General features: G+C 36.5%; 2 protein-coding genes across 11 annotated transcripts in view; both read right to left on the bottom strand.

Annotated features, from left to right (window-relative positions):
* The window catches only part of cgnl1 (cingulin like 1), a 44,339-nt gene extending 40,475 nt beyond the window's left edge, over positions 1 to 3,864 (bottom strand). Inside the window, exon 1 of one of the 2 annotated variants that reach the window (XM_023332236.1) lies at positions 3,645 to 3,864. The gene's annotated coding sequence lies outside the window, so the exon portion shown is untranslated. The remainder of the gene's footprint in view (positions 1 to 3,644) is intronic. The other variant, XM_014471984.2, reaches the window with a different exon arrangement.
* Positions 3,865 to 12,251: 8,387 nt separating this feature from the next.
* tcf12 (transcription factor 12) overlaps positions 12,252 to 24,589 on the bottom strand; it is a 90,932-nt gene continuing 78,594 nt past the window's right edge. For 6 of the 9 annotated variants that reach the window (XM_023332463.1, XM_023332464.1, XM_023332466.1 and 3 more), the window contains 6 exons: positions 24,188 to 24,379; positions 19,198 to 19,303; positions 18,954 to 19,113; positions 17,944 to 18,173; positions 16,916 to 17,069; positions 12,252 to 14,830 (listed from right to left, as the gene is read on the bottom strand). In XM_023332463.1, the coding sequence (XP_023188231.1) occupies positions 16,927 to 17,069; positions 17,944 to 18,173; positions 18,954 to 19,113; positions 19,198 to 19,303; positions 24,188 to 24,379 (831 nt within the window). In that variant the 3' untranslated portion in view covers positions 12,252 to 14,830; positions 16,916 to 16,926. Of the gene's footprint in view, positions 14,831 to 16,915; positions 17,070 to 17,943; positions 18,174 to 18,953; positions 19,304 to 24,187; positions 24,380 to 24,589 lie in introns of all 9 variants that reach the window. The other 3 variants (XM_023332465.1, XM_023332462.1, XM_023332461.1) reach the window with 3 other exon arrangements.

Raw genomic sequence — 24,589 nt, 5'->3', positions numbered from 1 at the left:
AAGACAAAACTAACTTATAAGTAACTTTTCAGCAAGAAATAAAAGCTTGTTAAAGTCAATAATTCCTCAATATTGATGAAAAGGCGATTTACTTGTAGCTAATCCTTTTTTATCAATATTAAAAAATTATTGGCATAAAACAAGCTTTTATTTCTTGCTTAAAAGTTACTTGTAAGTTAGTTTTGTCTTATTAAAGTATACTAAGATATTTGTACCGGAAACTAGACCAAAAATACTTTGTAAGATTTTGTGTTTTTGTGAAATAAAGTCTTTCCTCTGCTTATATCCCCCATAATGCAGTGCAGTTCTGGATCAGAGCTCAATAACTCTGATCCAGAGTTACTGATATATTGTTATTGATATATTGTTATTGATTTATTGTCCAACCTTAGTAATATATTTGTACTAGAAACTTGACTGGAAATCCTTAGTTTGTTTTTCCGCAGTAATATAAATGGACATGAGTCGTTTTGTTTAATCAAATGTTGAATGAGTCCACATATTTCAAGCCTCCTCCATCAACCAAATCATTTCAGCACAGTCATGTTATCTGGCAGAGCGCTTCCAAAAAGAAAGATGTTGAATGTGAAGCCGGAAGCTGGAAGAACACCACAACCCTGCTGCTTCGTGAGATAGATTCCTTTATAAGAGGCACACCCTCTGAAAATAAGACCGCTTCATGTTTTTCATTCCAGGCTGACATTCAGCTCATAAAGCTGTAAATTTTCTTCCGTTAGCAGTCATAAACCACACAACACAACCAAGATTCATTTTCATTACATCTCCATAAGCCAGTGAGTGACTCTAGCTTCGCTTAGTTGCAAAATGTCTGCGTCAAACACTTTAGAAAAAACAGGAACGAGGAGAAAAAGGTGTCCTGAACAGCACAGCAGTGAAGGACAGATTAAGGCGACACAAAGGAGCCTTTCATGTTTGCTGTTAGCGCTGCTTGATACTCAAAGGTTCAGCTAAATGCGAACCACCACATTTATTCTTCCACCAGAAGAAGAAACATCCCTCAGTCATGGTGGTGCTGCCTTCACTGACCTCAGGGCTGCACTCTGCAAAAGTAGCCATAACCTGAACTTTCCACATTTTGACACATAAAAACCACAAAATGGTTTTATGAGGATCTTATGTGAAGTAAATAACCTTGACATGAATATGTATTTTGGTCCCTTTACTCAAATACCCTTTAATAAAATCCTGTGCAGCAACTCAGATACAGGAACTGAGGAACTTTCTGTGAAACATATATGTGTATATATATATATATATATATATATATATATATATATATATATATATATATATATATATATATATATATATATATATATATATATACACACACACACACACACACACATATATACATATACACATTTAGGAGTATTTTTACTCACATGTACTTTTTTGTGTTTATTTGAGTAATTTAATTATGAAGTTTCACTACTTTTACTTGAGTAATATTTCTGGGTACTTGACCCACTGAGAGTAACCTCACTGAATGAAGAACAAGTTCATTTTAACCGAAAATAAAAAAATAAGTCACTAAACACAAAACTGTGGCATTTGTTAGTTTCATAAGATCTATATTAAAATAAATTGATTTGGAAAAACTTTTCTTTTGCTTGACTTTGTAATTTTGTTAATATCTATATTAACTATTTTCATTTTGATCTTTAAAATACCAACATTTCTATATATTTTGTTCTGTCTGATGATGTAATTTTTAAATACTAAATAACTGATGTTTTGATCAGCCTTTTTACAAAATACTTCTTTACTCTTACTTGAGTAATTTCTTCTTCTACTTTGTACTTTCACTACAGTAAAAATAAGTTGAAGTACTGCTACTCTTGAGTGAATATTTGTGTATTCTGCCCGTCTGTTAGTAAATAATGTTGTTTTTTGTGCCTTTTCATTAAATATGTTGTTATATTGCGAAGGTGAGAGTTGAACTTATGAAGCAGAAAACTAAAACTGCACTCTGTCCTGAGACTGCACTCTGTCGGTGTGAAGCACGGTGGTGGCAGTATTATGCAGTGGAAATGGAAGCTAATTATGTTGAGAATGGAAAGAGAAAATTGTGCTTTAGGAGTAAAATGTTCTGTGATTATAGAAGGAAAAACTACGACAACGTTCCATGAAGTCGAGATTCTGACGGTGAAAGTTGAACCTTCTCCAAATTAAGTGAAATTCATCTCAAACACTTTTAGTTTCTGCCACTATTATTTTATAGACATTAACAAATGTTTCCAGAGGTCATCAAAGGTCAACAACTCCCCCCACATTTACTAAATTAAACACATGTGGTGTCAGTCAACTGTGCAGCAGCAGCAGAATTTAATTTATCTTAATACCATCTGACTTTGTTCATGCGGACGAGGTCGTGGTTCTGGTTGATCTCTGGAAACTTTATTTTTAAAATCTTAAAAATTATAACGGGACTAATAGAAACGCAGCACAAATGTTTGACACCAATTTTGTTTAATTTGGAGAAGATGGATGAAGAAACGTCACTCTGGTGGCCACTAGTGACAGAAAAACCTTTAAAAAAACCAAACATTGCTTTTTAAAAGCGTAAACCAGGCTCCTCTGATGGGCTGTAGCTCATTATGGCAAACATAGTGCTGCAGAATCTCTTCGTGTGTTTTATATTTCAGCGCAAAAATACCCAGTTGTAGAGATTATTGCAATCAGACCTAAACAAACATCTAACCAGAGCTACACTGAGATGGCTAGAATCAAGTCCAGAATGGTCTAGTCAAAGTCCAGGCCTTAATCCAGTTGCCTTTTAAGGTTTGAAAAATTGAAGTCCACACATTTTCAATCTCAAGAAACTTTTCCAAACGACTCGAAGCTGCATTGAATACTGGCAAACCTTTTAGATTTTGTTAAAATAACTCAGTTTGAAAACTGAACAATAATTTTCCTTGGACCTCAGAGTTCTGCTCTACGTTTTGTTGCTCTATATTAAAGTTAAAGTACATGGAAAGTGCATGACAACCTTTGCAGGCCCTGGTATGTCTGCAAATACTTTAACTTTAATTTATTCACGCTTTTGTTGTTGGCCGGTTTCACCTTTGCACCATCGTGGAGACAAAACGATAATCCAACCTCCTTAAAGTGATGAAATGAAAGAGAAAAAGTCATCTTGACCAAAACCCAACAAGGAAACAGAACACACCAAACAGGATACTCAACATTTTACACTCAATGCTGTTCTAGTATCTTCCGAAACCCAAAGTGGTTTTCGCCCTGAAGGTCACCGCGGATCAGTGCGGAGAGAGAAAAAAGTGAAGCAACTCCAAGATTTACACTGTGGGAAAATACGGAAAAGTTACGTAACGAGAATCAGAGCGTCAGGTTGTGTGGGTACAGCAGCAACAGTAAACACTGGTAAAATCCCAGCACAATAGCTACAGACCCGAGGCTTGTTTAACTGGGAGTCTCGCTGGAGGCTACTGGTTTCAGTGGGGAAACATTGGACTGGTTTGCAGGAGTTTAGATGCTCGGAGCAACAGGTGGAGAAAGTTCCGCTTCATCACTTTTCTCCAGCCTGCAGCAGGTTAATAATCTGTCATATTTCGAGTTAAAAGTTAATTTTCTGTCCCTCTTGTTGCGTCGCTGCTACTCACCAGGGTCGAGTCTCTGTCCGGTTCTCCCTCTCCGCAGGTTAGAAGCGTTTGTCCGGAGTTTTCCCTCTAAGGAAGAAACTCTTGTCGCACTTTGCAAACTTATTTGCTCCGGTAAGTCTGCTGAGTGTGAGGGAGAAGGACGACCCGCCCGTCCGTCCGACCCTCCGGGAGGAGTCGGCCGCTCCGCCCCCAGAGAGGAGCGGAGAAAACCCGCCCACCCGCTCAGGCACACCGCGGCGGGTCCTGGAACAGGTTTCCACGCCACGGACCTGGAAAGACCTGCAGGAAGTGAGGGTGACTCAGTTTGGACCGGGTCAACTTTTCACACACCCCGAAACCAGAACAATTCACTACCGGCTGGATAATGGACAAAAGTCTGACAAAAAATAAATGCAGCTAATTCATTTAAAATAACATCTAAAAGTACTGTTTTCATCTAAAAATAACATCTACATGCAAGTTTTATTGGTATTTTTTATTAAATAGTAACATGTAACACATGTTTACTTTATAAATCTCGTTAAAACATAATTTTGTAAAAACTGAAACTTTTTCCTCTTGTTTGAATATTAATTGCTTTCTAAATATACGTGTTTATTAACTATTTTATGAGGATTACACACAATTGTGATCGCATAAAACTCCTAATTACTTATTATCACTTTGCATAAATGTAATTTATTAATGCATGTCTTTAAAAACCTACAGCGTCATCTAGTGGGCAGAAGAAGAAGAGAGATTAGGATTATATTACAACTACATTTAGTCAGGCATGAATCTTAGTTTTCACTACAGCTTCATTTCTGGGTTAAAAATATTTTATTTATTAGTCCGATGTAATATTTTAATCTTAAATGTTATGTTTTTATTAACTGTAAGAAGAAAATCATCATCATTAATAGAAAGAAAGGCTTAAAAACATCTGCGTGTGTGTAATTAATCTTATTAATGTGGTCTAATTAGTGAATTCAGTTACTGATATAAATAACTTTTCAATAACAATGTATTTCACTGAATGGGTCTGGATTTATCCCCATCTACATTATGTATTTAATTCATTCTGATTAATATCTGAGTTTTTCATAACTTTTTAATTAAATGAGCTAAATATAGATTTTCCTCTCCCCAAAGTTAGATTTTTATGTTTACATCTCAGGATTATAGATAAAATTGCATTCAACATCCAATATTTAACATGCTGCTTGCAGAAATGATCTAACTTACACCTATTATTTATTATTTACTTTTATTTTGGACATTATAGTTTATTGTTTTACTGAGCGCTACGACGCTTTTTGTATTAATAATGGAAAACACATACATCATAAACCTACATCATATTTGTATTAAACCATTAAATGTTTATACCGTCACTCAAAACTATAAAACTTCATAATAGTGAAATTCTCTGACTTTTGTTTAGATTTCCAGTGTTAATAAAATTATGAAACAACTATGTATAAAACCAGAATGATATATTTTGCTTTTTAATCAATCCACTTAATAAAACGGATTGATTCATAATTTGAATGGTAAACACTCATTAAAATGCATGTTACTGTAGATGAAGACAGAAAAATGTGAATCCGGATGAGGTTTGATCCAATCATAACCAGGTTTTCTGAAGCAAAATAGAAATGAAAAGCAAAAAGGGAAATTTGAGTAAAAAAAAACCCAAAGTAGTAAAAAGTAATTTTTGATTTCATAAAGAGAAACTTTTGTATGGAGGACCAAAACTGATATAATCAACATTTTTGACTTTTGATTATGTCCGTTTTGGTCCTCCATACATTTGACCTCGAATCAGGTAAAAAGTTAAAAATCAAGGATTGTGACGTGAGGAATAAATCAACCAAAACTTCAGAGCTTATTTTGGAGAGACGTGTAAAAAGGGAACATGCAGTAATTTTATTTCTCACAGATATAAAACATAAATCTCAATTTGTTTCATTCTGGTCTTTTTATTCATGAGCAAGAAAATCAGATGTTGATGTCAAATGCAGCTCTGGTAAAAAATAAGAGACCACGTCTCTGAAGCCCATTGAAAACCTCCTGGTTGCTCCACCAAATACTGACGTCTGAACTCTTCCTGAGTTAAAACATTGGTATTGTTGTTTCTAAATGAATATGAACTTTTTTTATTTGTATTATTTGAGGTCTGAAAGCTCTGCATCTTTTTTGTTATTTCAGCCATTTCTCATTTTCTGCAAATAAATAAAAAAAATGTTGCTTGTAATTTCAGAGACATGTTGTCAGAAGTTTATAGAATAAAAGAACAATGTTCATTTTACTCAATGTATATGAATCAGAGAAGCTGATCATTTTAAGTTGTCTCTTCATTCTTTTAGTCTTGTAGTAAAGATCTGCGGCCCAGCTGGCTCTTTTCCTTGTATTGTTGTTTATATTTGTGTCTGCAGTCGGTGCAGCTCCACAGTATTTACTCCTCCTAACCTCTGGGTTTGCAGCAGCGGGACACAATAGGATCCCTGTTCTGCGCTGAGGCGCCACAGCTGGGCTTTCTGAGCATGCTCAGTGCGTCGCCCGGTCCGGTTCTGATTACAGAGTGAGGAGAAGTCCAGCCTCGTTAATTCAGCTGCTGCAGATGTTCAGGACTAGTTTCTCTTCACTGAACTCACATGAGCTGAATATATCAGATCAATTTGATAAAATTCTGCCAATATTGATTTTAAAGTGGTTTTAAGGAAGTCAGTAGAAGTTGTGCAAAACGCTCAGCATCAGTATGGGACCCAGTTCTGACACAAAGCTTTCCTGAATCCATTTATTACTGAAATAAATACATATTTCATGTTTCTGTACTCAAGTAGATTTAATCGTGAGTATTTTTGACTTTATTCCACTACATTTCTATAATGTGTTGCGTTACATTCATGTCACAAATGCACTTTTTTCATTCATTAGTTTGAAAGTAATTAATCTGCCATGTTTACTTTTATATCACATTTCAGCAACAAGGCTGTTCAAGCTGCTTACGTCATAAAAACACAAAATTACAGAAAGCAATCAATGATTTTAGTCGAGTTAACCGGTTCAAAAAATCACCTTGCTTTCAAAATGATGTCAGAAAATTAAACATTGTTCACAACTGATGCATTACAAGGTCGATTGTAACAGATTCTTTAGCTGTGGTGTTCATGACAAACTGAGGGGAAATGATCAGTGCCTGTTCCTCTGTTTACGTCTCTTTTCTCAGGCAGATAACTTATACTTGAATGTGTTTACTGCAGTTAAAATAAAACTTTGGCTTTGCTTTGTGCTAAATAAAAATGTAAAAACACTAAAAAGCATAATCATTCCTGTTTTTTATTTTGATTTAACTCTGCTAATAGTCTCTGTGACAAAGCTAAACACAATAAAATGTTCATTATCTGGAGCATTGTTCCTTAAAACGGCACAACAATCTTTATTTATTAAATAAAATATACACATATAGGCTCACTTAATGATATTCTAGACCAGGAATATCTAGAACATATTCCAGGGGTGTCAAACTCATTTTCGTTTTGGGCCAAATCAAGCTCTTAAAGGGCCGGATGTGCCAGAATGTATTGATAAAACCTGTGCACAAACCGTTAAGATATCAACAAATTCTTAAAATTAAATATTACTGAACATATTTCAGTCCCTCCAGGATTTTGTGTTTTACTTTTTTGTGTTTGTGGTACTAATTTGGAAATATTTGCAATATTTGAGCTTATTTATGATATCAGTTAAGGCTGAGGCAGCTGTTTTTGAGGAATATCTGCAATAAACTCCCAAAACTTAATGAAGAAAAGTGTGGGGATTGATTTGTTGATTTTGCGTGAATTTCCACAATAATTCTCAAGAACTGGAGGGACTGATTGATATAATTTGGCAGCAAACAAATACTGATTTGACTGACAACATGACACTTAAGCACATTTAGTGTTTAGTCTAGAATCTAGAGGGCCACATACAAAGCTGTGGCGGGCCGGATTTGGCCCACGGGCCTTGAGTTTGACACTTCTACACCATTAGAGTCCATCTGTTTATTTGTAAATTTTACTTACATACAGTGTTTGAGTAATTTCTCCACCACTAACTGGGATTTACTTTTCAGCCCATTTCTCCCGTGAGGTCCAGTATTAAATGCTAGCCTGGCGACAGCCTGCAGGGGGCAGTAGAGGGAGCATCACGCTCAGGTGTTCACTGAAGATTTCATAAAGTACAAGAGAAGGTATAAACCTCTCTGATTTAAAAAAGAATAAGAAGAAGTAGAATAAACTGGTGAAAAGTTTTTATAATTATCCCAAAGACACAAGATAATTTCTGAAACACAACGGAGGAATTGACACACTGTAAAAACACAAAATCTTACGAGCAGAATATTATATAACACAGGAACAATGTCTTGTTAAAGGTAAAATTATCAGGCAGTGGAACTTGTATTTTTTTTAAATCAATATTCAAGAATTATTGACCTAAAAACAAGCTAATATGCGTAGCTGAAAAATTACTTTTACATGGTAACACACTGCAAAAACACAACATCTCACCAAGTGTTTTTGGTCTAATTTATCATTTTAAAGATGTTGATAAATGTTTCTAGAGGTCATGAAAGGTCAACCAGCACCAAATGACACCAAATCAAACTAATTTGGTGTCAAACAACTGTGCTACAAAAACATTAGCACCAAAATAGAACAATTAATTTATATCAATTTAGTTTGATTTTGTTAATCTAGTGGGGATGGAGGCAGGTTGACCTCTGGAAATATTTTCTTTCTTAAAAATAAATTTTTTTTGCTGCACAAGTATGGCAGAGTTGACTGGCACCATGTTTTATTTGATTTTGTAAATATACGATATCTGTAAACATTTACTAATAGCTTTAAAATGAAAACACCACAAGCAAATGTTTGACAGCAATTTTATTTAAATTGAATAAGACGGGAGGGCAATGTAGGAGCTATTTCTCTATTTTCAGTAAAATCTTAGAATTTAGATTATTTAGTTAATTTCTATTTGCTTGTATTCAAGTTGATTTATAATTAGAAGTTTTGATTACTTTTAGTTATTTAGAATAACTAAATTTTGGCTAGTAATTCACTTAATTAGTTAATTAATTTCAGTTTGGGACATGGGTGTTTCACAGTTAGGTTTTAGGTGGTCAGATGGTTTTTTACCAGTTATCTACCAGCTAGTGATGGGCAAATGAAGCCTCGTGAAGCAATGAAGCTTTCCAACCCTTTGCTTTGCAAAATGGTTCATGACTTGATGCTTCATTCACCACTCACTAGTGACATCTGCTGGTGAAACTGTAACAGGCTTGTCACCCAGTTGGATCATATTTCCAAAAATTAGTAAATGCAATATTGTCCCAAAGTTTTCATCAAACTCATGTTTAGTAGCAGGAGAATCAATTAAATAATTTTTAATTGTCACATTTTTTTAGTTATTAAAATGATTTGTAGCCAATCTAATCCTGGTATGTGCTGACCATCAGTGGTTCTGTTGGGTTTTCTTTTATGTCATAGACTGATTTGACACTAAAGACATTTAGTGTCTTGGAAGTGCAGTGTTTGTTGGGGCATTCACTTTTTCTTAGATTTCTAATTGGCTCTGATCCCTTGTATTTAGCTACATGCCGAATTTTAGTCTTGCAACAGCATTAAATCTGTTTCTGCTGTGCAAGACTGATATATCTTTGCTGATCAGACTACAAATAATAGTGGAAATTTCCAGAAGGTGAGAATTTGGGAGGCAAAGGGGTTAATTATTTTTATTTAAGGATAATTTTATTGTGAATGACCATCTCAAAGTCTCCCCAGTTGTCATTGATTTTCCTCTTGCTGGCTCCATTTCAGACAATCAAGGTTATTTGTGTAACACATTTCAGCAACAAAGAGATTTTCATTGTAGAATCACAAAAACATAAAGTCATAAAAAGCACCATAATCAACAATTGAGAAAACCAGTAACAAGCATTGCATTTTGATGAGTGCCATCATCAACGCATCCAATATGTTGGTCAATGTTCCTTTTATTTTGGCCACTGAAAACAAATATTCTCCTCTGATGCGACCCAATGACCTACAACAAGCCATGAAGCAGCACGGCTTATCGTGCTTTTATTTTGAAAACCGACACGCCAAATGAAGCAGTCAGTGTCCCAGGTGACGCGAGGCGTCGTTTGTTGCCAGTCACGTGGTTTTCAGCAAGACGACACAAGCATCGAAGCGGGACTTCATCTGACACGCCCCCTTTTACTCGGTCCACGATTCAAATGGCCCAACTCTACTAGCAGCCTGTGACTTTTTTACCTGAACTGTGGAACAAAGAACTGCATTTTTCACTTTTGGTGTTTTTGGAACTATTTGAGTTGAAGTCGCCTTTTGCTTTGATCACTTTGAAATCTTTTAAGTTTTCAGATTTTTGGATTTGAGTTCTGGACAAATAGTCACTACAGGCAACTCCACTCACAAACCAAGGAAAGAACTTGCATCTAGATACTAAGCGTCATTCACTTTAATGTATTTCTATCCAGAACCAGACAGAAGTAAAAGTTCAGCGTGGAGTTTGCGTCTTGATTTGCGCTTCTAGGAGAATCAGAAAGAGAAAAGCTGCACCAAAGTGAGGCTCGTTTGGCGCAGCTTTGCCTCCTGAACGTTGGATGATCTCCGCGTCAGCGCAGGAGGAGCAGCCGGCTCTTTGGTCCGCTTTCAAGGACGAGAGCCGAAGACCTTCTGTCGGCTGCCTCCGCCAGCAGCCATGACAGGAAGTCAGCCTTCAAACATGGTGGTCCCACTCCCACTGAAAACGTGTACGCCCACCACTCTCACACGCTCTGCCGTGAATTTCGTCTGATGACAGCTCTGCGATTTACGCAGACAGAAACAGCAGTCAGCGTTCCCCCCTGTGAGCGTCTCGCCTCGGCGAGGCTGAGACCCACGCTGATGATCTGCGTGGAGAAAACTGCGTGCAGATGTAGAGTCACAGCGTTTGTGGCACGGAGGGACTTTTGACAACAGAGCGGCAGCCTGGCTCACAGAAACACTGGGAAACAAGAGAGAAAGGAGACCAAACTTTTTAAAAATGGACCAAAATAAATACCAACATTTTAATGTGTAACGATGTCACTTAAGAAAATGTCATGTTTACTGGTTTACTTGGTGATGTAAAGTTCTTTAACTGCATAAATAACTCACTTTATTTACGTTTGTTTAACAAAAAAACTTAATTGGATAAACTTGTACCAAATTAACGCTTTCATCCATAGTGGTCACTGCAGTGGACAGCTAGATAAAAGACATTTTCTTCTGTCTCTTCTAGATTTTTATGTTACAAATGCGCACAGAAGTGGACACTAGTGCATCATACAATACACTGCCAACTACTGGCCATCCACTGCAAGTGCAAGAAAAGTTTGGTTAAATCCAATATGGCCGACAGACGAAAAAAAACCCACTTCTGGAATATCCAGTTCCTACTAAAAGTAATCCCTAGAGACTAATGGTGCTAACAAATAACGACTTTGTATTTGGAGAAAATTACAACTGATCACCTAGAAAAAAAAATTTCAACCCACCTTTTTTTATGCCTTAAAAAAAAAAACACTTTTGAAAAACAAATTCTGACATAAAAGATCATAATTTATGCACGAAAGAGTTAACTAATTTTTAAAAAGTTAAATCAACTGTTTTCTTTTTTCAGTGTATAAAAACGGTGTTTTTTAAATGGCCGCCTTACTGTCAGTGCTGCTGTGTGATGTAATTTAAAGCCATAAACAGAAAACAGTACAGGTGTTTCTCAATAAAACATCAGGAAAAATTTATTTATTTGAATAATTAACTTAAAAAGCTGAAACTCATTTAGATTTATTGCACACAAAATTATATTTCTCCAACTTTTATCTCTGAATTAAAACTTTATTTTCAGCTTCTCTAAAAATCCAGGCAAGGCTGCGACTAGTGATTATTTTAGTTATTGATTATTCTGATAATTGAATCGATTAAAAGTTGGCACATTTTACAGATTTCTAATTTCATTTAGCCACTTAAGTTAATCAACCAACAGCCTGAAGACACCGCCCCTCGTTATCAAGAGAAATGGGAAATGAAATATGGATAAATAAAAAACTGTTCAGGAAAATAACGAAATGAGGAAAAAAAAGCTCCAATCGCTGCTTGTGAGTGAATTTAGTCTTATTTAAAGTACATTAATACATTTTCTCCAGAAACTAGATAAGAATGTTTGACGTTGTGTTTTTGCAGGTAGCGAGTTGCTCCTGAACCAAAGACGACGTCAGAAGTTTCTTACCTGAAGGTGAAAGTCACCGGATCGTTGATCCACAGGAGAAATACTATATTTTATTTAAAAGCTAATCGTAGAGTCTGGAGGATTGGTGAGGCAAAGAATACAGGATACTTTAGATAAACATATAAATCCTTTAGTTTTGATTAAGTGTTTTCATCAAAATCAGCAGAAACGAAAGCTTCAAATATGTCACTGTCTCACTTTTTGAATTTAATACATCTTTTAATGATATTTTACTACATTGAGATGTAATTGTATATCGAATCGCTGCCACTGTAGCGAAACATTGAGGCATTCAAGGACGACAGCACATCACGCTGCTATCACACTTTATTAAAAATAGAAACATATATATTCATATTACTTTTCATACAGACTACAATGGTCCACTGGTAAAAAGAAGTTACATACTATAAAACACTCATTTGGCCTAAATCCACTGTAGAAACGTCTCCAAAAGCAAAAACAGAAACAATAATAAAGTCTAATAATCGAGACTCTTCCTTCTGAGGCGACCTTTGTTTTTTTCTTTGTGTTGTTTTACAGGAAAATGTTGCTGCGTTGGGGAAAAAGGTAAAATCTGAGAGGGCAATAAAAACAAAAACCTCTTTGCTCAGAGGGAAATGAATGCACATACAATCCAGTTTAAAAAAAGATGGCACATTTATTGCAACATAAATGTTATATACATGTTTTCCTGCTGTAAAAGACAGAAAATTCAAATTCTCGCTGCCACAGTTGTTTTATCCTTTTTCCTTTGTCTTTTTTTCTTTTTTAATGCGGATCGACACCTTTTCTTATTTGACACAAGACCAAATGTTTTATCAGCGAACAGCGGCGACCAGAGCGGAAGACGAAAGTCTCTGTTTCAGGAACCTGCAGCTCGATCGAAGCCTTTTAAAGAACGACGAGCCGCAGCTCTGCTGTCTTCTGCCGCTTGTAAATCTCTTGTAATAATTGACAAGTTATGGTAAATAACCGTACATTTTACTATCTAACATAGTAAAATAAAGTAAGAAACTTTTTACTCAAAACCTTTGCTTTCAAAAATCTAGAAAGAGTAATATTTAGAATTCAAGAAATATTCTTACAGTATTATTATTGTATAAAAGACTAACTACAGTGAAAAATAAGCCAAATGTTTTTTTTTCTTTTGATTTTCTTATTTTTTCTCATATATTATACAAGGGAAAGCATCTGGGAATACAGCAAAGTCTAACTTGGCAAACAGAGGAGCAAAAAAACAACAAAGGAAGAACAGCAAACAAAATGAAGGAAATAAGAGCTGGAAGTGACACCCTCAGTCTGTCAACATGAAATACTGAAGGAAGAAGAAGAAGGCCACATTCAGTCAGAGGAAACACATTATTTTACAGTTTTTGACATAATAATAAAAATGTACTGAATGTAAACTCCTGCTGCGAATCGTTGATTCTGGATGAAAACCCGTCGTGAACGTGGCCGCCTTGCTTCAAATGGAGGAAATCACATAATATACAAAGAAATATATGGAATATAAAGCAAGTCTTAAGACCAAAGATACAAAAAAGAGAGAGATGTAATGCATGCACACTGATGGGGAAAACAAAAACATGATCGATGTTTTGAGGTGTTAAAGGAAACCTTGCTGACCGTGTTTGTTCAAACTAACCTCGATCCGAACTGGAGAATAACTTAGACGGCTGAGAGCGCTGGAAGTCGAAACGAAGGACGGACTCACAGATAAGCATAACTCTGAAAAACTGGAAGTTTAGTGAAATATCAACAAAAAGAAAACTGATATGTTCGTCGGGCCAGGAGATAGCATGGTCGTCGTCCTCTTCTTTTCTTTTTGTTACATTTTTTGCAACTTTTACTCTTTCACTACATCTCATTAAGCATTTTGATTCGCTGGGCGTAACAACGATGAAAAAAACCCCAACAATAATAGGAAGAAAATGTCAGGAGGATAAATGTTGACAGGAATCTGTAAAACCATTGAAATGCTTTTTGTTTAACACTATATGGCAAAGGGACGATGGGTCTCTGAGTCCTGTTTTTATTTGTTAAGACACTAAATATGCTGGGAATGCTAACCAGGTTGCTTCTTAATGTCTAAACGGAGGGAAAACAAAAACAAAACTACATCTGAGCTTTCAGTGAAACTACAGTTTGCCAATCACCTTTAGAAAACACACATTAGGTAGTTTTGGTTTCACACGTGGCCAGAGGCAAAATCAAGCAAATAAATATAAATAATATATCTTCTTTAACAAAAATAAAACATTGGACAATTCTGCTGTTCGCATCTAAAAACTAGTATTTTTTGTTGTTGTTGCAGGGTATAAATATTAGTCTAAACTGGACAATAAATTAATCTTCTCAAATGTTTTCCCCTGGTCTCAGCAGGGGGGCAGTGCTCTGGTTTAACGGTGACACAGCAAACTATAGCTCGACTGAAAAGCCGCTCGCTTCTCTGTGATTTTACCAAACCTTCCCTTTCGGCAGACACCTGACAGCTCAATAAATAGAAAAAAAAAACAGACAGACAGAAAAAAAATTGCTGTTACAATGCATTTGTCAATTCAGTTTAGGCACAAGGCAACTTCCACGTACGGTTGGCGGAGGTTGCGTAGGTCTCTGATTGTTCAGGAGCAACACGCTTCTTCTTCTTACAGACACTGATATGTGGTTTCGGTTTTTCTTTGTGGGGAGAAATTTGCAGATGGAAACTAGTCGGTGGATGGAGCTGGACGCTTGGCTCTCTTCAATCTGAGGGCTGGATCGTGTTGGACTCTTAGTTTTGCTTCAAGAGGTCTGACTCCTGCGACTGGCGTGGGAACCACAAGTCCAGTCTGTCACTGGGAAGCAGGCTCACCAGCTCACACAGGGGTGAGCCGCGTGGCGTCGATCTGCAGAGAAGACGCAGCGATCAGATGCTAACAATCAAAAATCAACAAAAAAGAAGATATAAGTTTGACATATTTATCTAGTGACAACAAGATATTGAGGCCATTGCAGACAGAAGAAAACACAAAAGAACTGCCAGAAATTTCTGGTTTGAAAATCAGAAAATTTGCTAGAAATTTTTTTTTTGGATTAATCTCAGAATTTTTTATAGAAAAAAAAACACAAAAATGTTGAGGTGGAAAATTTGCTAGAAAAACTAGATTTTTAAAAAATTAATAGAAGAAATCTTTGAACAAAAAAACAAAAAACTTTGAAACTTCTGAGTTTGAAAAGTAGAAAATTTGCTGGAATTTTTTCCAGCAAAATTGACAACTCTTAGCGGTGGATCACTCGGCTCGTGCGTCGATGAAGAACGCAGCTAGCTGCGAGAACTAATGTGATTTGCAGGATTTGTCCTAAATCTCCAAAATCTCAGAAATTTAGGAGAAAAAACAAGGAAATTTGAGTTTCAAAAATCAAAAATTTGCTAGAAAATACTCCAGTTCTTTTAGATAAGTCACAGAAATCTTTGAGAATTTTTTTTTTTGGAAATTTCAGAGTTTGAAAAGTAAAGAATTTGCTGGAAATGTTTCTTAGAATAATCTCAGAAATTCTATAGAAAAAACAAGGAAATTTCAGAGTTTGAAAAGTAAAATATTTGGTAGAAAACATTTTTGATTAATCTCAAACATTTTGTAGAGAAAAACAGAAATTTTCAAAAGTCAAATTTTTTTCAATTTTGAAAATTTTCTGAGTTTGAAAGGTCAAAACATTTAGAATTTTGAAATTCAGAAATTTCCTTGTTTTGTCTACAAACTTTCTGACATTAATCTGAGAAAGATTCTATCAAATTTCCTACTTTTCAAACTCAGAAATTTCCAAGTTTAATGGTGGAAATTTACTCTTCCCTTTTCCTCGTTTTACAACGGGCCTCATATGTTGTGGTAAATGATTCCTCTCTTACTTCATACAAATAAAACTAACAGGTTAATTACAAAATTAACCAGCTGTGTTTTTCTATTTCTTTCTTGTTATTCTGGCTGTTTGGTGATAAAAACAAAAACAGTTTTGAGTTTGGAGAATCAGGGAAAACAGGTGATCTAACTTAAACAACATTTTGTTAATTTGTTACAAGTAATAAAATTACATTTAGCCAAGTAAATATATTAAGTTTATTGAGTTGTTATGTTAAACAAATGTAAATAAATGAAAAACAGTTCATCGTATAGGGCATGCATGTATCTGCAGGCTCAAAATCCAAATTGCCAAAAAATGCATCCCTAGAAAACTTGATGAAACAAACAGTGACGAATGAAATACCTTTTTCTACATAATCACATTTGTTCCCTTAACTACTGGTGTGAGTTTTATATCAATAGGATGATATTTGAGGAAAATAGAGAGGGCATGCAGATATCGGCAGGCTAATTATAGGCTTTGCCGTAAAATGCATCCCCTGCTAACATGGAGAAATAAAGAGTTGGAGGGATTTCACCTTTTCTACGTAATGACTCTTGTTCTCTGAGCTACTTCTGTAAGTTTCATATCAACAGGACAATAGACAGGGGATGCAAATATTGGCTGGCTCAGAAATTAAAATGCATCCCCCCTACATTAATAGACAGTAAAGGATGATATAAAATGTTCTACATAACGGGCTTCTGTTTTGTAATGCTTTAAGCTATTATTGTGTTAAAAGAAAAATTGAGGAATTTCAAACCATCTGCGGAGAACATTTTCATCAGACGCGGACTGAAAAACATTCGATTCATGTCTCAATAAAGATGTAAAAACCGTATTTATTTCAATTAATCTGCGAAATAAAACCCACCGTTTTAGGGCTTACATGGTGAAGAAACGTGATAATGTTACGGATATCTTTAAAAGTTTCTTCTTCGGTCAAAGTTCAGTCCGTTTTCTCATCACTATGTCAGGGTTTAGAGCGATGCGCGCTCCCGCCACAGGGCATGCGTTTCTCAGCATAACACCGGCCCTCGAGGCTTGGAGTTGCCCACCCCTGGTGTAGAGGGAACTGGGAGCTGGCGTACCTGCCTCCTGCTCAGAGGTGACCCAGGGGGTTGGACGTGTCGGTCAGGCCTGGATGGACTCCAGTGTGCCCCTGCTGGGCGTCACTGGAACTGCCGGAAACCTTCTCCTCCTCTCGTCTCTTAAGGCAGGCTGCTTTGGGGTTCAGGTTCCTCTCTGCAGATTCAGACACACAGAAAACAAACTTTTATTCCAGATGGTGAAGATTCAGAATCAAATAAATATACAAGGAAAATGGACATATTCAAAATTTGTAATTTCAAGAATAAGCTTTTACTAAAAGCACAAAGAATAAAACTGTCATAGAAACTGAACTATAAACACACAGGACATAAAGATGAAAAAATACAATGATAAATATATCTGATATCTATATGTGAAGCTCCTAATACATATATAATATTAAAACATGCACTGGAAAAAATGTTTTTTTGAACCAAATTAGAAAAAGTTTTGTTGCAGCTATAATTCTGGTCTCAGAACGATTCAAATCAGAATCACAGCTAAGAAAATGAGCTGTAACAAAATCAGAGTATTTCAGTATGAATGTGAATATTAGTTATATATGTTATCTGAAAAACATTTTATGAATGTTGCACTGCAACGTTTTTTCAGCCATCAGTGAGGCTCGTTTTTATTTTACGCTTCTCAAACTATTTATTTTACGCTTCTCAAACTATTTCTATTTATGCATTTATTCCAGTTATTCTCCTGATTTTAACCCACCTTGTTTATAAATAAGCCTTTAGACTGCACAAATGTCATAAATATTTAAAATATCTTCTGCTCTAAAGATTTTTTATGAAAAGGAAGAAAAAATATTTGTGATTTTTGAAGAATATCATATTTGTATCCAGTCATGTTGTCTAAAATAGAGACCAACCCAAGTATCTATTCACAATGACTCCACGAATAAATAAGCGCGTCTTACACACTGATGATCTGCTGCGTGTTTTAAAAGAAAAGCCCAAGGTTGACGTGATGTGAGGCAGCGTTGACATTTCATCTGCAGCAGCGCTGCAGCACTGACCTCTGACCTGCTGCTCCAAGCTAAGAATGACGGCCACCGCCTGATGCAGGATGAGTAGTTTAGTCTGGGGCTTCTCGCTTTTCAAGTGCAGCTGGCACATGCGGCCCAGCTCCTTGAAGGCCTCGTTGATGTCTCGGACCCTCAGGCGCTCACGGGCGTTGTTCGCCATCCTCCTCTCGCGCTCGCGCTCGGCCTTCTGCTCCGGATTCAGATCCTCGTCTTCAGTGATGCTGCGAGGAGAGAGAGAGAGAGAGAGAGGAGAGAAAAACTGAGTCCGAAAGCAGAGGGAGAAAATATTTTTAACCACATGAAACAAGATTAGATGTTTATTCACGACTAAAGTCCAAGACATTTATTATCAAGTTATTACCAGCTCAAAATTATAACCTTGCATTACCTGAATTATTTAGTATTCATAACAAGTCTTTAAATAAGTTAACAACTTCTATTAAATATACCCAATAAAAATCCAGAATCTTACATACAGATCCTTCGTTTTCTTGGACTAGGTGAATTCCCAGTAGGAATGTTTTCAAATCAATCTATCGATGGTTCTGACAATTAATCACATAAAAAAATGACACATTTTACAAATTCTTCATTTAGCCATTTAGCCCTTTAATGCAACATTAGAAATATGTTAAAATATGCAAATAAACAACAACAACAATTATTTTTTAGATAAGAAAAAACAAATTTTATTGCCTAAAATAGGATAACATATTCCTTTAGTAAATCTGGAGATAAATCGATTCCACTTGATGAGTTTTGGCTGAAACATGTTTACAGACAAAAGTGTTTATATCCTAAACGCAAAACGTACATACAGTATATGTGTATTTATATAATTAACATAAGCTGTTTTGGCTTATTTACTGCTCTGAATGTATTGGTTTTTTCAGTAAATTGCTTCTTTTTTCGTCTATCTACTTCAGTTAACAATTAATAGATAATTAAATTAGTTGACGATTATTTCAGTAATCAATTAATCATTGATAATCGTTTCCCACCTTGTGCGTTGGCCTGTCCTGGGCGTCTTCATGTCCCTCCTGTCGCTCTCGTCGTCTGATTTATTATCAGACAGGCTGTCATGCATGTCGTCCTTTTCCTGCTTCTCAATCTTCAGCTCAAGGGTGGCAGGAATCTGACCGGACAGCGCTGAAGCAAGACCTGCAGCGGGAGAAAAAAACACGCAGCGGTGAGACATCGCAAAGCTGTAGATCTTTGTGAAGAACACGAAGGGTGACCTCTGACCTCTGAAGGTCTCCAGCTGGTGGTTGAGCTCTGTGCTGGACGTGGAGCCGGTGCTGGGCAGGCCTCCATGGCTGTTGGTGAGGCTGGCAGCGTCGTCGCCGCCCTGCTGGACAGGACAGGAAGTGGATGAACAGAAAGGAAACAGAAGAGCTTAAAATACACGACAGGAGAAAACAGAAAACCTCGTTACTGAGCTCCACCAGCAGGACTATGAAGATCTGAGACTTAAAACACTGATTTATTTTAAGACAGACGAGCTGCTTTTAACAGGATTCATTTAATTTAATCTAAATTCGCTTTGGGATTAATGAAGTATTTTTGAACTGAAATGAATTGGGATTATTAAATTATTTTATTTATTTATTTTGAACAGACAAAAAAAAAGTAAAAACAAGAAAAAATAAAACAAATTATGTCCATTTGTTCAAAAAGAAGCAGGTAGACGACACATGATATTATAATCGATTATTGAAATAATCCTCAACTATTTTAATAATCAAATAATTGTTAACTAGAGTGTGAAGACTAAAGTAACAACAGTAATTAAGCCAAAACTATATAAAGATTTTGCATTTAAGATGAAAAAAAAAACAATTTCTGTAAATATTTTCCACCCAAAATTCCTCAAATGGAATAATTTTAGCTTCACTTGGTTCAAATTGTGTAAAAAAAATTAAAAATAATAATAAAAAAATCTCCTATGAAGCATTAACTCCTTGGTCAAAAATAGTGAACAGATCATCCCTACACTGTATTGACATTAATTAAAGCAGAAAATCTTTCCACATGTTGATGGTGGAAGTGTCTTTGTAGCTGCAGACCCAGGCATTTCTCATATTATATAACTTTATTATGTTTTTATTGTGTCTTTGTTTTATGCTTGTTTTAATTCTTTATGCGACGCAGAAAGTTTGCTCTTCTCTTGTGATGAAACTTTTAATTTCTAAGCGACATTCAAATCGAATAAAAACACGTCTCTTTAGCGAGTCTTCAACTCCCCAGAGTTTCTTTTCAAAAAAATGTTCAACTGCTGTCAGTCCAAGTTCCTAAACTAAATCCCTTATTCTTTACAGATTGTTGCTATAAAATAATCAGCTGCTCCAGGATGGAGTCCTTCCTTCATCACATGCTGGTTTCAGCATGCGATGACTCCCAAAATGACTCCCAGTGGAGAAGCTGGGAGAAGAGTTTCTCCGTCTTTCCTTCAGGAATGTGATCCCCAGTCACTGCTGGCCTCTGTTCACCCTGCCACTCCGGGATCCTCCCCTTCCTCGGCGCTACGCTAATCTTTGCTGCGCTCTCAACAGGTGTCCAAACAACTCTTTGTCTGTGGGAGGAGGAGGATGAGAAGGGAGGAAGGCCGGGGTGAGAAAAGACTGCTGCCATTTTCACGGCTGGGCCTGATTACCATACAGCTGAGGTTCTCTGTTTGGGTTCAGACACACGTTTCCAACCATTCACATTTCCTGGGTTGTTAAAAAGCGGCGATGAAAAGGCTAGCGAGGGGGCAGAGGTCCTCTGAAGGGACCTCTCCCCACACAGGAAGTGCTGTGTTAGCGGAGACACAGTATGTTCTATCTCACAGTCGCAGTCGGTCAGCATCAGAGCCACAAGCCAGCTCCCTGCAACAAACACGTCACACTGAGCTCCTCTGACGAGCACAGAAACATTTCTGTTCAGGGACACGACGGCGGCAGCATCAGGCCTGGAAACGCCCACCGACACAAAAAACGCCGTCTTCAAACAACACGAACGGCATCTAAAAGCCTGAAGAATAAACCTCTGGTCATTACTGACAACACTGCTGGTTTCACATGTGAAGAATAATGAAATGTTTGTTTTTGTTATGCTTTCCTTCATTTTGAGTCACAAGTTATACGTTTTAAGCAAAATAACAGTAAGAGCTTGAAACACTGAAAGAATAATAACATGTGGTTAAATTTAATCAACATACAGAGATGGGCAGAGCACACAAAGAATGTACTCAAGTAAAAGTACCACTACTTCATATCTTTACTCAAGTAAAAGTACAAAGTAGCTGTCCAAGAAATGATCAAGTAAGAGTAAAGAAGTATTTGGTAAAAAGTCCTGAGTAACTGATTAAATTATCAATCATCTAATATTTAAAAATGGCATAATCAGATGGACCTAAATCTAAATGTAAGTGAAAACTTTGGTATTTTAAGGACTAAAATCACAATAATTCATTGAAGTAACTAGAAAATCAAAATCAGGCATTTATGTTCCTCGAATCAAGTCCTTTGTATATAAAACATCTAAAACGTCAACAGGAACTGCAGGTGTTCCTGTTCTTCATCCGGCAGGCAGAAAATCCAGAAATTTAGCTGAAGAGTAGAGATACTTCAGAAGAAAATTACTCAAAAAAAGTACAATGTAGTAAAAAAAACTCCTAAATGTACATTTTTTCAAAAAAGTTACTCAAGTAAGAGTAAAAAAAGTATTTGGTAAAAAAATCTACAAAAGTACCGAGTCACTAATCAAATGATCAATCATCTAATATTTAGAAATTTCAGAATCAGGCGGATCAAATTATAAAATTAAGTGGAAATTTTGGTATTTTGGATGATTAGTAATTTATGAAAGTAACAAAAAATAACAAATCTGGCTATGTCTTTTTTTCCAAATGAGTTTCTTTCAAAACAAAATTTATGAACAAAAACTGCAGATGTGTGTCTGCATCTGGTGAAGTTTTGGTCAAAATATGTTTATTTTTCATTCAGTGGGTCCAGAAAATCCGGAAATTTTCTCAAGTAAGAGTAGAGATACTTCAGCAGAAAATTACTCAATAAAATAAAATAAAATACAAAGGACAACATGGTAAAAAAAACCTCATAAAAGTAAATTTTTTCAAAAAGTTACTCAAGTAAATCCAATTGAGTAAATGTTACTGTCAACATATATTTACTTTAACAAAGTAAAGGAAGAAAATCCGTTATATAATCTGTAATTATAGATTACAGATTATCTCTGTACTGCTAATTAAAGTGGGTTTGATTAATGGTTTTGTGCCAAATTAGTTCATATTTTACTTCCAGGACCAAAACTAATTTTTGTGGATCATAAATCTCAGTGAACAACAATGTGGAGTTCCTCAAAGCTCCATTTTCAGCCCACTTTCACTTGGCATCTCTCTGCTTTCCTAAACTCAGATTACTAATCTCAACATTTCTCATGACTTCCTGAGTCCAACAAACACCAAGCAGGCAAAAATCATCATCATAGACAAAGCCATATTTTATTCTATTACTAAACATCTAAAAACAGCTGGAATAAAGAGTTTCCAGTCTAACTGGGTCACAGAAAACCTCATGAATGATTTTACTTTCAGTAGGTTAAATCATTGCAATGGCGTCTCTTCCTGCTTCTTTAAAACTCCACCAGGCAGACGTAGCCAATCCAAATCCAGCTGCTAGAGTCCAAACCAACCCGAGCAAAACGGACCATGTCCTCCTGATACCACTGGACTGCCTGCCTGTTTGAGAAACACTCGATTTTAAAACTCTGCCGCTGGTCAGGAAGGGATGGTCATGAGGATTAATAAATGTCAGAGTTCTTGTCAGTATTGAACCGGCTAGACCAGAAGCGTCAAACGAAAAATCAAAATCTGAATGCTCTTAAAGGGCCGGTTGTGTCAGAATCTATTGATAAAACCAATTAAACCGTTAAGATGAAATAAGCATCGTTTCACGCTGGTCAGTCCATCCAGGATTCTGTGATTGTTTTTGTGCTCTTTTGTAAATAGAATCACAGATTTTGTGGTGATCATTTGGAAATATCTGTAAGAAATTTTTTTATGACAGTTATGCTAATGTATGATGTTAAATGTGACTTTTTTTTAATCGCCCAACTTGACATCAAGTAAGGTTGAGGCAGCAGTCACTTAATAAGCTCAATGTTTTGGTCAATTTTGAGAAAGATTTGTGGTAAAATTAGAAAAAAAATGTGGAGATTTGATGATTTTGTGTGAATTTTGCTGATTTGTGAAAAACTGGAGCAACTTATTGATGTAACTTGGAGTCTAGAGGGCCACATAAAAAACTACAGGGGGCCAGATTTGGCCCCCGGGCCTCGAGTTTGACACATGCGAGCTAGACCCTGATTTCTTCAGGGTTATGTTAATCAAAGGGAGGCATACTTTAGTTTCTATGCTTGTTAACTTTGGAGAAAACTTCCTTAAAACCCAGAATAGACAGAAACAAAGGTCTCCTCTAAATTAGGAACAATAATGTTTACTATAAAGATAAAATATTATGGCCTGACTTTACCTTTTTTATATGTTAGGTACTAGTTTAATTGGAAATAAGGGTTTAACTTTTCTCAGTTCATGCTCCTAATGTAACTGTTTATTTAATTCTTTATGTTTTCTTGTTAAATAACTTTGAATTACCCTTTAATTGCACAGATAGACCTGCCTTGCTGTGTTGTTACAATTACAACAAGTAATCTAGATATGCATCCACGATAATACTGACCTTGTACGACTTTTTTCATAGTTTTTGAGTGACCCAAATTATTTCCAAACACCTCCGGATTACAACAAGATGAGCTGTCCCGTTCTGATTTTCCCTGCAGATGTGTTCGAATCTCTTGGCTGCAGAAAATGAAATATCTCAGAATGGATGAACACATCCTGATTTATTCCGGGTCGTGCATTCTCCGTCTCCTCAAGAGGCTTCGACTTTAAGAGGAAAAGAAACACAAACAAGTCCTACGGAGAAGCGCAGCCTCTCTTTACTGCGGCTGCTTTTCTCATTCCTCCTTCACCCTAGCCGCTCTCCGGAGGAGGGTGAGCTTTAGGCCAGCCATTACGCTTATGGAAAATATGTCTGTATAAATTCAACTATTCATGTGTGGAAAACGTCTAGTTTTCCCTCGTGGCGGCACACCAGCTTGGAGCAGGTGGTTGAGCCTCTGATGGGGGGAGTTTTAATGAAAACCATACGTGGAAACGTTAAAGCGTTCATCGTACCATCGCTGCAGTCCGACTTGGAACCAGTGCAGAGGCGGGAAAGTTTGGTCCGATGGTTGTTATTGGCCCGTTCTGCGCCTGTCCCAGCAGGGTGTGAATGTCGCTGGGCAGGCTGGCGGTGGAGCCCACTGCATGGTTCCTCAAAACAAGGATTGCATCATCCAATCTGTCCAGGCGATCTTCCATCCGAGACTGGAAGGACCGGGGGGGATTGTGGAAACAAAGATTTAGGGAAAGAGGAGAAGAGAAAAGGAAAACAGAGCAGCTTAGTATAAGCACATTAGGATGAAAACTGAAAACACTGATTGTATGGTGAGGACTTGGAGGGGCGGGGATGAAACAGACGATAAAGAAGGCCGTTCAAACTCAAGATAAACTCAGCCATTTCAGCTTGAGCTGCAA

Source organism: Xiphophorus maculatus, chromosome 4 (genome assembly GCF_002775205.1).
Source record: "Xiphophorus maculatus strain JP 163 A chromosome 4, X_maculatus-5.0-male, whole genome shotgun sequence".
Classification (NCBI taxonomy): domain Eukaryota; kingdom Metazoa; phylum Chordata; class Actinopteri; order Cyprinodontiformes; family Poeciliidae; genus Xiphophorus; species Xiphophorus maculatus.
The sequence above is the reverse complement of the archived record's forward strand: the minus strand, read 5'-3'. Positions and strand labels throughout refer to the sequence as shown.